Raw genomic sequence first — 13,665 nt, 5'->3', positions numbered from 1 at the left:
TTCCTTAGGCATCTCCCCTGTTTTTACCATTCGCTTTCCATTTGGACTTTCCTAAAAGAATGAAATTATGTGAAAAGGAGGAAGCACCAAAGCAAATCAACGAGTGAGCACTAAAACAACCTGAAAACAGAGAACAAGCCCATTGCAAAAACATTCATTTACCAGTTCAGCGCATTTAAACACTGTACCAGTAATCCTTTGTGCCCTCTGGCTGAAAGGAAAACTGTTGCATTGTGAACTTTGAAGTCATTGTGGACTCGGTGGAGACATTGCTCGAAAGCATGTCTGCTACGTGGCCACCGCAGCAGCTGAGCGCAACTTCATCACAATCTGCTGCCTATACACTGTATTTCTTGCTTCTGCATTGAGCTTGAAGCGACCAGTAGACACACGAACACAGACACCCACAAACACTTTATGTTGAGCTCCATTTCTATTTAGCAGTGGATTTACTTAGACACTGACATGGCTTACTTTCAAGCGTTTTTGATCTGAGAAAAACAAAGCAGTAGGCTATCCCTAGAGGTTCACAAAGGCAAGTCAGAGTAACTGTCGTTTTTTTTAATGGAATTATCATTTCTGAGAGAGACCGCACGTTTCTTCTGGCGACAAGCAAGTGATCGCTCCCATTTCCGTTCACTATATTTTTGCAATAGTCGACAATATAGACTCTAAACTTTGACTTTTAAAAATATATACAAATATATGGTTGTAAAATAGATACATTAGTCAAAAGTCAATAGTTTGGACACACCTACTCATTCAAGGTTTTTTTTTCAATTATTTTTTTAAACTATTTTCTACATTGTAGAATAATAGTGTGAAGACATCAAAACTATGAAATAACTCATATGGAATCATGTAGTAGTCAACAACGTGTTAAACAAATCAAAATATATTTTATATTTGAGATTCTTCAAATAGATACTCTTTGCCTTGATGACAGCTTTGCACACTCTTGGCATTTTCTCAACCAGCCTCATGAGGTAGTCACCTGGAATGTACTTCAGTTAACAGGTGTGCTTTCTTAAAAGTTCATTTGTGGAATTTCTTTCCTTCTTAATGCGTTTGAGCCCATCAGTTGTGTTGTGACAAGGTAGGGTTGGTATACAGAAGATAGCCCTATTTGATAAAAGACCAAGTCCATAATAATACAGTCAATACGGAAAGTTTCAAGAACTTTGAAAGTTTCTTCAAGTGCAGTCGCAAAAACCATCAAGCGCTATGATGAAACTGTCTCTCATGAGGACCGCCACAGGAAAGGAAGACCCAGAGTTACCTCTACTGCAGAGGATAAGTTCATTAGCGTTACCATCCTCAGAAATCGGCAATTAACTGTACTTCCCAAATAAATGCTTCACAGAGTTCAAGTAACAGACACATCTCAACATCAATTGTTCAGAGGAGACTGCTTGAATCAGACCTTCATGGTCGAATTGCTGCAAAGAAACCACTACTAAAGGACACCAATAATAGGAAGAGACTTGCTTGGGCCAAGAAACACGAGCAATGGACATTAGACCGTTGGAAATCTGTCCTTTTGTCTGACGAGTCCAAATTTGAGATTTTTCGTTCCAACTGCCATGTCTTTGTGAGACACAGAGTAGGTGAACGCATGATCTCTGCATGTGTGGTTCCCACCGTGAAGCATGGAGGAAGAGGTAAGATGGTATGGGGGTGCTTTGATGGTGATCCAAAACACACCTGCGGGCTGTGTAAGGGCTATAAGGGGAGTGATGGAGTGCTGCATCAGCTAACCTGGCCTCCACAATCACCCAACCTCAACCCAATTGAGATGGTTTGGGATGAGTTGGACCGCAAAGTGAAGGAAAAGCAGCCAACAAGTGCTCAGCATATGTGGGAACTCCTTCAAGTCTGTTGGTAAAGCATTCCAGGTGACTACCTCATGAAGCTGGTTGAGAGAATTTCAAGAGTGTGCAAAGCTGTCACCAAGGCAAATGATGGCGACTTTAAAGAATCTAAAATATATTTTGTTTAACGCTTTTTTTGGTTACTACATGATACCATATGTGTTATTTCATTATTGTGATGTGGTCACTACTATTCTATAATGTAGAAAATAGTACAAATAAAGAAAAACCCTTGAATGAGTAGGTGTGTCCAAACGTTTGACTGGTACTGCATATGGTTGTAAAAAATAATATATATAAAATATACCGAATATTTTTTTACAACCATCGATTGGGACCGTTATATCTACCGCTGTGTACAGACTGCCAGTTGTGCGTCAAAGACGCGTCGACACTTTCCACAGGCATCTGCTCGCAGAGTTTGTTAGAAATTGGACAAAAGTGACAGAAACCGGCTGGATTTCTTCGCAGTATTGAAACAATCGTTCCCGTGCCTGTGGATAGTACTACTTTCTCAAATATACTGTAGCTATAGTGTATCTCTCTCTGTCTTTTTCGTGCCCCCACTCCCTACTCCCCCTTGACCGCGGATTATTATAAAGCAGCTACCATCGACATGTGAGTAAATGTGTTTTTTAGTTCAGCTAAATGTATATGATATGTGTCCGATAGAGATATAGACTACAGCGTTTTGAATACTTATTTAAGGATGTTAGAGTAATTGTATTGTTGTGTCAACTAATTGCAATTATGGATTGTTTTACTGCTAAGACTAAACATCTGTTGAAATAGTTCATTGCTATTATATATTCATTTTAGGATTCGAATAGTTTACCCAAACGTAAAATATATCACAGGGGGTAGGCCTATTGCAAATGAATATATGTCTCTGTCTCACAATATCAATAGTAGAATGACTCCTTCACAATGACTCAGTCAATATTCATCATCCATCTTCTTTATGAAGCTAGCTGTTGTAATATTTAAAAAAAAAAAAATATATATATATATATATGATTTTTAGTTGTTTTTGTTGTTGTTATCTACTCAATAATTAGCGTACAGCACCTTGCCTGGTTTGTTAATCTGGAGCAAAATTCATCCATTTTTGAAAAGAGCAGCCTTCACGTTTTTTTTTCACCCTCTAATCTCTCTCCATTTTGCTAGTGGAAATCAAGCCTGTCTAATACAGACTCTGTACCAAATCAAATCAGAGTGGTTGTTTGCTCAGGATGTTGCTCAGACATGATGAGAGAACAGGCCCCTATGATTGGCTTTTCTAGTTTAAACATCACATGTATCATTTTCTACCATAGCCGATATATTTCGCATTCATTCAGTCTTTGTGCTTATTAGTCCTTAGTGTTTGAACAGGGTTATTTCAGCAGTTCAAGTTATTCTTCACTTAGACACCATTGCTAGTATTGCCTACTTACTATGCTGCAAGATCAAATCAAAATCAAATCAGTCTATGTGGGTGCAGAGAAATGCTTATTTTACTAGCTCCTGACAATGCAATAACATTTCAAACAGGTACACAAATAATACATAACACATACTTTTATCATTCATTTTCCTTACCAGTTTTGGTGCGGTTTTGGCAGTTGTTGTTGTTGTTAGTAAGTTAATGCCTCTCTCTACACAGGTCGACCACAGACGCAGGAACCCCGGGGGCCCCTGAGGGAGAAGGGGGCCCCCCAGCCCCAGCCCCCAACCTCACCAGTAACCGACGACTGCAGCAGACGCAGGCACAGGTGGACGAGGTAAGACACAAAGAAGAGTACCATTTTTGAGGTGTTGATCTTTTGATATGTCAGTGCGATTACTCATTTAGGCAGTCCTGTAAACAACCTTTATTTGTCTAAAATGTACAGAATACTTATATGTGAAGTGAACAATTATAAAGACTGTGTGGAAGGTGGGATGAAACGATAATGATGGGGATGAATAGAGGGGAGGATGAAAGGATAAAGGGGAAAGAAGAGATGAAAGTGTGAAGGGATGAAGGATACTGCGTTTTCTTTATTGTTATGTGACGAAAGATGAAAATTGTTCCTGAGAGAATCAAATTCAAGAACGATGGGAGGACGGGGTCCTAAGTGGAGGAGATGGGCAAGAGGATGGGAGGCAGTGGTCCGTAAAAGGAAGAATGGTCGAAGAAAAGAGGGATGAGTCAGTGAGAGTTTACAAGGGCATAAACATTGATCACAGAATATTCTCTGGTCATCTGTATGAGGTGTACACATCCTTTCCAATCACTCATAATGAGGATGAAGGAGGCCCATAGAGGTAAACACCTTCCTAATGAAATACCGGATCATTCAACCAGCGTGTGCTATGCAGGTATTCTTATTATTCCTATGGCATTGTTTGTACGCCACACGTGTTTGTTGGATGTTGGTGCACTAGTTGTGAAATAACTCACTTCTTGACCGTTCATTCAGAAATGCTGACTATCCTCACCACCTGTGGCATCAACAATTGTAGTGGAGGCTCACATCATTTCTTCTCAGTCAATTGATTCCTTGACCATTGGGTAACAGTGACATTGATATTTACATTCTGATAAGACGTGATTGATTACCTTGTCATTGAGCAATGCCGACTCTGTCCCTTCCTCGCCGTCTACTGTACATTAGTGACACTGGCAGTTAAAAGTTCACATTATTTCTATTCAGTAAGAATTGATTTCTCGACTGTTAGGCGCAATGCTAGCCTCGACTGCAGATGTTCTATAGGTAACTGCCAAAATAATGGAAACACTTGAGTAAGTGAAGGATACAAAGTATTTTGAAAGCAGGTGCTTACACACAGGTGTGGTTCCTGAGTTAATTAAGAAATTAAAATCCCATCATGCTTAGGGTCATGCATAAAATTATAAAATTGCTGGGCAGGCTAATATTTTGGTTACCTTGACTACGCCCCCACAGGATGGCAATGCCCCCATCCACAAGGTATGAGTGGTTATTGAATGGTTTGATGAGCATGAAAACGATGTAAACCATATGCCATGGCCGTCTCAGTTATCAGTTCTCAACCCAATTGAACACTTAAGGGAGATTCTGGTGCGGAACCTGAACAAAACACCAAATGATGGAATTCCTCGTGGGAAAATGGTGTCTCGTCCTTCAAATAGAGTTCCAGATACTTGTAGAATCTATTCCAAGGTGCATTGAAGCCGTTCTGTCTCATGGTGGCCCAACTCCCTATTAAGACACTTTATGTTGGTCCTTCCTTTATTTTGGCAATTACCTGTAGGTTTCTTCATGAACAAGAATACAATGTTGACTGTCCTCTCCATTCCACTCCTGTCCCCTACAGGTAGTGGACATCATGCGTGTGAACGTGGACAAGGTGTTGGAGAGGGATCAGAGACTGTCGGAGCTGGACGACAGGGCCGATGCTTTGCAGGCCGGGGCCTCACAGTTTGAGAGCAGTGCTGCCAAGCTTAAGAACAAGTACTGGTGGAAAAACCTCAAGGTTTGCGTGTGTGTCTGTCTGTCTGTGTGTCTGTCTGTCTGTGTGTATATGTAACCGACTGGGTTCAAATCCGGTTCTCCTACACACCACATGTCTGCGTTAACCCTCTTAGTAAAAGCCTAGGCTTTAGCTCACGGGGCTAACATAAGTCTTCAGGTCTCAGGCAACTCTTCACACAAGCAGGGAATCATTTGTAATACAACCTTCACACGGGTCACTCTTTATAATTAAAGTGAGTTTGCTGTTTTATGCTTCGGCTTCCATAGTGCAGGCCACCACACCATGGCAGCCACACACTAGCTGTATATTATGACAAGGCGTTGGGGTATTTCCACAGTGCTCAGACAATTTGTACCAATGATGTCCCTGTACATGGAGGAATAACTCTGCCAGTCTGTGACTCTTCGTACTTACAACTACCATTTTAGCCCTTTGTTTGCTCTGTTCTCCTGTGACCTCCCTTAAGGCTCTATTCAATCTGGATCGCTGAAGCTTTACATATTGCGCAATAGAAATGTGAAGGTAATTTCCGATTGAGCCGACAATTGCAATGTTTTTCATTGCGAATGCAGCCGCTAACGCAGGAACATTGCCTTTACATTTCAATCACGCTGAACTTCCGCGATATGGATTGAATAGAGCCCTTGCTATATAAAAAAATGTAGATCCTTCTATCCAACTATCCTTCAATCCATCTTTCGCACAGCATGAATTTATAAACCCTTAACCAACCCCCAAACCCCCGCCCCCTCCCGCCTCTGCTTTTGAGCACAGATGGCTGTCCCGTTGCCAGTCCAATCATGTGTGTCCGTTGTGGAGGGGGAGGGGTTAGAAATCCCAATCTGGATTACAGTGTGATGCAAGATTAAACCCAAAACCCAGCTGTGGCTCACCTCGTGATGTAACCCCTTCAGCTCATCCCTCTCTTCCTCTCACTCTAATACTTCCTCTATTCCTCCCTCCCTTCCTCCCTCACTCCCTCCATATCTCTCTCTCGCTCCACTTGTTTCTCTCCTGATCTCAGTCATTTTATCTGCAGCCCCGTAGTTGATTTGTATTTATTTCCTCTCTTATGCTCTACAGAGCCGGCTCTAATATAATATTCATCACGGCTAACCTCACTCTCTGAAATCGAATCATTCTTTGACATACAGGCATAAACTGCATCACCCAGGTGTGTCTGTTTAGGTCATTGGCTTGCAGTAGTGTCATAGTCATGCTTACACCTTCTTGGCACATAATCCATGTGACGTACTGCAGCAGTATCACATTAGTGCTATTTGTTTATAGTATGGCTGGGATTTCAAAAGGGAGTTATAGATCAGTATTTTTAAGGTAATTTACTCTTGAACCGACATGCGCATCTGTTTACCGGGTGCGAATATTGGGGAAATTGCCTTTGAAAAAGGTGCATTGTTGGCTTTCCTGTCACGTTGGTATGAATGATTCGGGAGACAGGCGCAGGAATGCGTAATATTTTTTTTTACCCAAATTACAGCATGCCATGTAAAGGCATGGGGATGAGGACCAAACATACAAGTATACATCACACAGGGTCGAAACCCAAAGAAAAGAGTGCGAAATGTCCTCGAATAAATAACACAAGCGCACAATGATTAACAAACGGGACCCGTAATCATCTGTGCAATCTACAAGGGCACGAAAGTCAAAAAGCACAGCACAGGTCCTCACACGACCAACGGACATGGTAACAATAATGGACAGCACCATGGTGAACAAAGGGCACATATATACAAATACAATCAGTGGGAATAGGGGCCAGGTGTGCACAATGAAAGTTCCAGAGGGATCTGTGACATTTCCAGTGCGCTGTTTTATAATGCGCGCCTTGGCTTGAATCCCAGCCTATGTGACGAACGACAGTTTAATCTGTTAATGATCGGTATCTATCAATCAATCAATGAAATGTATTTATAAAGCCCTTTTTGCTTCTACTGTACATTGTAAATAACGATGGGAGAGAAGCAACTGAGAGCAATATACACTGAACAAAAATATAAATGCAACATGCAACAATCTCAAAGATTTTACTTAGTTACAGCTCATATAAGGAAATCAGTCACTCAGCTCCAGGCGTGGGACATTTCAACTGATATCCCATCAACGGCTGTTACCGAGACCAGCGCTGGGTGATGGTTGCTGATTAAAGAGGACTGGTCACCCCTCATAGCCTGGTTCCTCTCTAGGTTTCTTCCTAGGTTTTGGCCTTTCTAGGGAGTTTTTCCTAGCCACCGTGCTTCTACACCTGCATTGCTTGCTGTTTGGGGTTTTAGGTTGGGTTTCTGTACAGCACTTTGAGATATCAGCTGATGTACGAAGGGCTATATAAATACATTTGATTTGATAATGGGCCTCTGTTCGCCTATATAGATATTCCATAAAAAATCAGCTGTTTCCTGCAACAATAGTCATTTACAACAATAACAATGTTTAAACTGTATTTCGGATCAATTTTATGATATTTTAAAGGACAAAAAAATGTGCTTTTCTTTCAAAAACAAGGAGATTTCTAAGTGACCCCAAACGTTTGAACGGTAGTGTATATGTAAAGAGCAAGGTTACGGCTATCATGATGAGAGAGTAATGTTGAATGGATTTTAGATTCAGCTCTCTCCAGATTAAAAACAATAATAGATTAAGAATTTGCTATTAAACGTGTTTAATATTGAAATGTGTTAGAGAGAATATGGAAGTGGTTATATATATTTGAAGGTTGATATTTCAGTATATTTGAAGGCTTTATATTGTTTTTTTTTCAGATGATGATTATAATGGCAATCATAGGAGTCATATGTGTTGGAGTTGTGTTCTGTAAGTACCATATATATCTACATTTTCACTTACAGACGAAGTCTGCTTCACTCGATTCTCACACAAAACAACACATGGGAAAAATGTTTAGACAGTTTTGTGAAATTGTGAAACGCATGCGCATGTAATTTTGTGTTGCTGTAGTCTGATGTCCAAAGTAGGAAACAAATGTTTACTCTGTGATATTTACATGGTCTCTTTCTCATCTTCTCCCCTGCAGTGTATTTCTATTATTGAGCTGGTCTCTTCAGGGACGGACAACAAGCGCAAGACGAGTTACCAGAATGAAGCTAAATCCACCCTCAATTCCCTCTACTCCTCCTCTCCTTCATCCCTCTCTTCTTAACCGATGCCTTCCATCCAAAACCACCATGCTCTTGTAGACGTTGGCGCAGTGCCTCACCTTCTTCTTTCTTCACAGTCGCTCTCTGCCGTTGTGCCCTTGAGCAAGGTACTTAACCCCTACAAATGCTCTGGCGGCGCTGCTCTGTGGCTGACGCTGTGCTGCTCCGGACATTGTGGGTGTGTGTTGGTGTGTCAGGTTTGGTATTGTGACAGCAAATTGATAAACGTCTGTTGTAAAATGGACAATAAAGTATCTATTCTATTCTGTTGTTGCCGCTTTCTCCAACTCTCTTTTTTGTCTCTCTTCATCCCCCATTTGTAAGTGTGTTTTCCCTTCAAAGTCCAATGTATGTGCTATCCCAGAGGGCTTATCACATTTATGGACTGTATGGACGTCTCTAATACACTACCGGTCAAAAGTTTTAGAACACCTAATCATTCAAGCATTTTTCTTTATTTTTAATATTTTCTACATTGTAGATTAATAGTGAAGACGTCACAACTATGAAATAACACATACTAAATCATGTAGTAACCAAAAAAAAGTGTTAAACAAATCAAAATATGTTTGAGATTCTTCAAATAGCCACCCTTTGCCTTGATGACAGCTTTGCACACTCTTGGCATTCTCTCAACCAGCTTCACCTGGAATCCTTTTCCAATAGTCTTGAAGGAGTTTCCACATATGCTGAGCACTTGTTGGCTGCTTTTCTTTCACTCTGAGGTCCACTCAACCCAAACCAACCATTTGGTTGAGTTTGAGGGATTGTGGAGGCCAGGTCACTCTCCTTATTGGTTAAATAGCCCTTACACAGCCTGGAGGTGTGTTGGGTCATAGTCCCACTAAGCCCAAACCGGATGGGATGCCATATCGCTGCAGAATGCTGTGTGGTAGCCATGCTGGTTAAGTGTGTCTTAAATTCTAAATAAATCACTGAGAGTGTCACCAGCAAAGCACCCCCACACCATAACACCTCCTCCTCCATGCTTTACGGTGGGAAATACACATGCAGAGATAATACACCGCGTCTCACAAAGCCATGGCGGTTGGAACCAAAAATCTCAAAACTTCCACCTTTGCATGTGTTTCTTGGCCCAAGCGAGTCTCTTCTTATTATTGGTGTCCTTTAGTAGTGGTTTCTTTGCAGCAATTCGACCATGAAGGCCTGATTCATTCACAGTCTCCTCTGAACAGTTGATGTTGAGATGTGTCTGTTACTTGAACTCTGTGAAGTATTTATTTGGGCTGCAATTTCTGAGGTGCTGAGTTAACTCTAATGAACGTATCCTCTGAAGTAGAGGTACCTCTGGGTCGTCCATTCCTGTGGCGGTCTTCATGAGAGCCAGTTTCATCATAGCGCTTGATGGTTTTTGCGATTGCACTTGAAGATACTTTCAAAGTTCCTGAAATTTTCCGTATTGACTGTTCTTCATGTCTTAAAGTAATGATGAACTGTCATTTCTCTTTGCTTATTTGAACTATTCTTGCCATCTTCTGTATACCCCCCCCCCCACCTTGTCAGAACACAACTGATTTGCTCAAACGTATTAAGGAAAGAAATTCCACAAATTAACTTTTGAGAAGACACACCTGTTAAATTGAAATGCAGTCCAGGTGACTACCTTGAAGCTGGTTGAGAGAATGCAAAGCTGTCATCAAGGCAAAGGGTAGCTATTTTGAAGTATCTCAAATATAAAACATATTTTGATTTGTTTAACCCTTTGTTTTTTACTACAGTACAATGACCCCCCCCCCCCCCATGTTGTTTTTCAAATGAATATGACAGGTATTTTTTTGTCATGTTAACCAACTTGTTTGGTATTATAGTTGTTTTTAGATATCCACATGTCCTTTGTCTTTTTCTCTCTGTTAAGACCTGTATACCTCCCCCCAATCTAATCTCACTATAAAAAGGCAAATTAATAGTAAAGAAAGACAACATGATATGAGAAATGATTGAGTTCCAAATAAGGAGGATTAGAAATAATGCAACAATTAAATTGATGGAATACGAATATTAGAATGGTCATGAATCTTATGATGGTCCAAAGGTCAGCCATGTTGGTTAGGGAGTTGGTCAACCATGGTTTGCTAGTGCTGTAATAAGAGATTGTGTAAAACAATGAATGTGAAGAATGTATCTGCTCTTTATTATGTGTTAGCCAGCCAGTTAGTTTTGGCTATTATAGAGAGCAAAGGCACAACTCCAGAAAGAAATAAGTGGCGCAGCAGTATCACATTTTGGTAGCCTGCCTAAATCAATTGCAAAGCTTTTTAATCGCCAAGCCAACTTTGCTTGATAGGCATTCACCATTACGCCACTAGGTGGCACCAAAGGATCTCTCCCAGGACTGATCTATTTGAATGGCGGACGCAGGCCCCTACCTGGGAGAACGCCACACTGACGAACTACATCATGTCCATGCATCATGCTTACAGTTTGGGAAATGGATTTTTGTGTCTAGACAATTCCTAGTCGGAATCGGACGAAAAAGGTTACAGAATCATAAACTGACTATATTCTACCAACAGCCACGCTGTAATCGTTTGCAACATTTAATCTGCTAGCAAGCCAGGCATCACTTACTTTAACTTTTTATATAGGGTTCTAAAGTGATGCGGCTACAAGAGTGTTCCCGCATCGTTGGCGACCCGTGGTTCAAGGCAGGTGGGGGTTTTGAGCCCCACTTTTTTTGCACATTTCCTGAGCCCCACATTTCCTGTTTTGCATGTTATTTTGGCATTAATACGTGTCACATATCAGTTTGCAAACAATGTAAAAAAATATCTATATTTCATTGAGTTAATTAAGCTGCATATACAAACATGGTCTTTTTTGTTTTCTTGAGTAAGGCAGCTCCAAAATGCAGGTGTTTCAGTCAAGCTCAGTGCTTTCTGTGGTGGTGTGGCAAGCCAGTTGAAAATATGGAGTGTTGCACCGTGATTGGCTCAGTGTTCTGTCACTCATGGGAACACAATGTCACCGCCAAGGGTAGAGCTAGAAAATTCAAGCCCCTTGGGTGCTGCCATAGAGTTACATTAGAAGTGTCCATCCAAGAAGGCTCAAGGTCATTGGCCACAGATAAAATGACATCAAATTACATTTCTACAGTAGCTTTGATTGGACTGATCATGTTAACATCATACTTTCAAAATCTTAGCTAGCAGTCATCATCATGAAGTCAAGTCGACAATCTACTGGCAAATCATTTTTAATCCTTGTCATATGAAGAGAAATAATGAAAATAAATTATAGATAAAACGTATCGGTGCTCATCGGCCATTGGACATAAACATCACACAACAAGTTGGAAATCTCAAATTCAACAATGAGGTTTGGAAGGAATCAGTGGCTAACAGCAAGCATTGCAAAGCAATTAGCCTGCTATTCAGTGGAGTGGCTGTGTGGTCCTAAATCTCGGGCCTTTTTCTAGAGCTACGACCTGAAGATCACTGACATCATCATGATTCAGCCTTCATTTTTCTCTCGAGTTTCCAGTTGTCTTGAAAGCGCCATAAGTCCAGAGAACGCCAGACTTTGTTGACAAAATTTGCCCATGAAGGACCACCGCGCCACTTTCCTATTTAAGTGAGTACAGCACAAGGTGAATCCAAAAATGTCTGTTGCTGCATCAATTATGTAATATGCCAGCGAGATATGTATACTGTAGCTAAGAAAGTAATATTAAGTGAAGGTTGTGTAGTAAGCTGTTAGTAACCCATGTGCCTCACCATAATAATTTGGTCTAGTTTCACCTCTTAATTTCACCTACTGTTCTGACTTGGTGGTGCACATGTAGCCTATAACCTGTTTTTGAGAAAGGTAATCATCAAATTTTGTAAGAGCTTTCATCGTCAGCTTATATGCCCCCTTGATTTATATTATGGTTCTGACTTGGTGTACAGGGAGAACACTAAGAACGGCCCATGTTCTGAATTCGGTTGCTGTGCATTTTAAAAGTGCTGAACAAATAGTTATATTGACTACGTCGATACGATATTTTTTACAAATATCAACTAGTTGATGCATTGGTGATTTTAGCATGTCAATCTTAGTGGGACAAAAAAAGTGGGATTTGTAAGTCGCTCTGGATAAGAGCGTCTGCTAAATGACTTAAATGTAAATGTAATGTATGAATGCCAGCAAAGCCACAACACTAAACAATACATTCATTTCTTAATGCTTACCTCATACCAATGTTTGTCCTGTGTAATGTCAAGCTTTATTTTGTGTGCTGAAATCCGTCGTTTTGATAAAACTTCAACGGCATCATGAACTCACCCAGTAACAGGTCATTTTAGCCTCTACCAGGATGCTGAAACTTGGCCACAAGTGGATCTTCCAGCAAGACAATAACCCCAAGCACACATCAAAATCCACAAATAAGCAGATCAGCTTTAATATTGCAGTTAGAACCCACAATCTATCCATAGAAATCACATTATATTACCAGCGAACTGTCATAATCCATCAAAGTTCCACAATGGGGCCAAAATGGAAGTAATCTTGGTCAGGGAGAAATCCAAAACCAGTCTAAACAGAATGAATGGCGGTAGAGCAGGGTTTCCCCAAATTCGGTCCTCTGGACCCCAAGGGGTGCAGGTTTTGTTTTTTCCCCTAGCACAACACAGCTGATTCAAATAGTCAACTCATCATCAAGCTTTGATCATTTGAATCAGCTGTGAAGTGTTAAGGCAAAAACAAAAATGTGCCCCCCTTAGGGTCCAGAGGAGAAAGTTTAGGAACCGCTGCAGTAGAGGCATAGGTGATGCATTTCCTGCTTTTACTTATGCAGGAAACTAAAAGGCATGTGATGTATAAGACATGTATTTAACGGAATTAAGGTCAACCTAAAATATTGTCATGATTACAAATACAGTTTATACGGCTTTTATACACATTTTCTGTATAAATAGCCAACAAAAATATGAAAACAGACCATAGATGTCTCAGATTCTGTTTTCTTGGAAAGCTGATCATTTTCTTGGAAAGCTATAATACAATATTAGTACTTGTTAAAGTACAACTTGTCTAAGTACTATCATCAACTGATTTCAGACAGTGTGTGGCTGTGGATTGACTGAATAGTTTGAATATAATTTTGGCATATTGGCAGTTAAATAAATTAACAGAAT

General features: G+C 40.5%; 1 protein-coding gene across 1 annotated transcript; it reads left to right on the top strand.

Annotated features, from left to right (window-relative positions):
- The first annotated feature begins 59 nt into the window (after positions 1-59).
- Positions 60-11,986, top strand: LOC135549307 (vesicle-associated membrane protein 2-like). Its single transcript, XM_064979314.1, has 6 exons — positions 60-103; positions 3,517-3,634; positions 5,193-5,351; positions 8,132-8,178; positions 9,633-9,658; positions 11,964-11,986. The coding sequence occupies exons 1-6, from the start codon at positions 60-62 to the stop codon at positions 11,984-11,986; spliced, it is 417 nt and encodes a 138-aa protein (XP_064835386.1).
- The last annotated feature ends 1,679 nt before the right edge of the window (positions 11,987-13,665 follow it).

The sequence above is a fragment of the Oncorhynchus masou genome, chromosome 12 (assembly GCF_036934945.1).
Source record: "Oncorhynchus masou masou isolate Uvic2021 chromosome 12, UVic_Omas_1.1, whole genome shotgun sequence".
Lineage (NCBI taxonomy): Eukaryota > Metazoa > Chordata > Actinopteri > Salmoniformes > Salmonidae > Oncorhynchus > Oncorhynchus masou.
Note: the sequence above shows the minus strand (reverse complement) of the source record. Positions and strands in the feature narration are given on the sequence as shown.

What these genes read in the sequence shown, in the direction of transcription:
- LOC135549307 (XM_064979314.1), top strand. Translation starts at nt 60, where the DNA reads ATGAAATTATGTGAAAAGGAGGAAGCACCAAAGCAAATCAACGA. An exon ending in GCACCAAAGCAAATCAACGA is followed by an intron (nt 104 to 3,516) that starts GTGAGCACTAAA and finishes CTCTCTACACAG; the next exon opens with GTCGACCACAGACGCAGGAA. An exon ending in CGCAGGCACAGGTGGACGAG is followed by an intron (nt 3,635 to 5,192) that starts GTAAGACACAAA and finishes TGTCCCCTACAG; the next exon opens with GTAGTGGACATCATGCGTGT.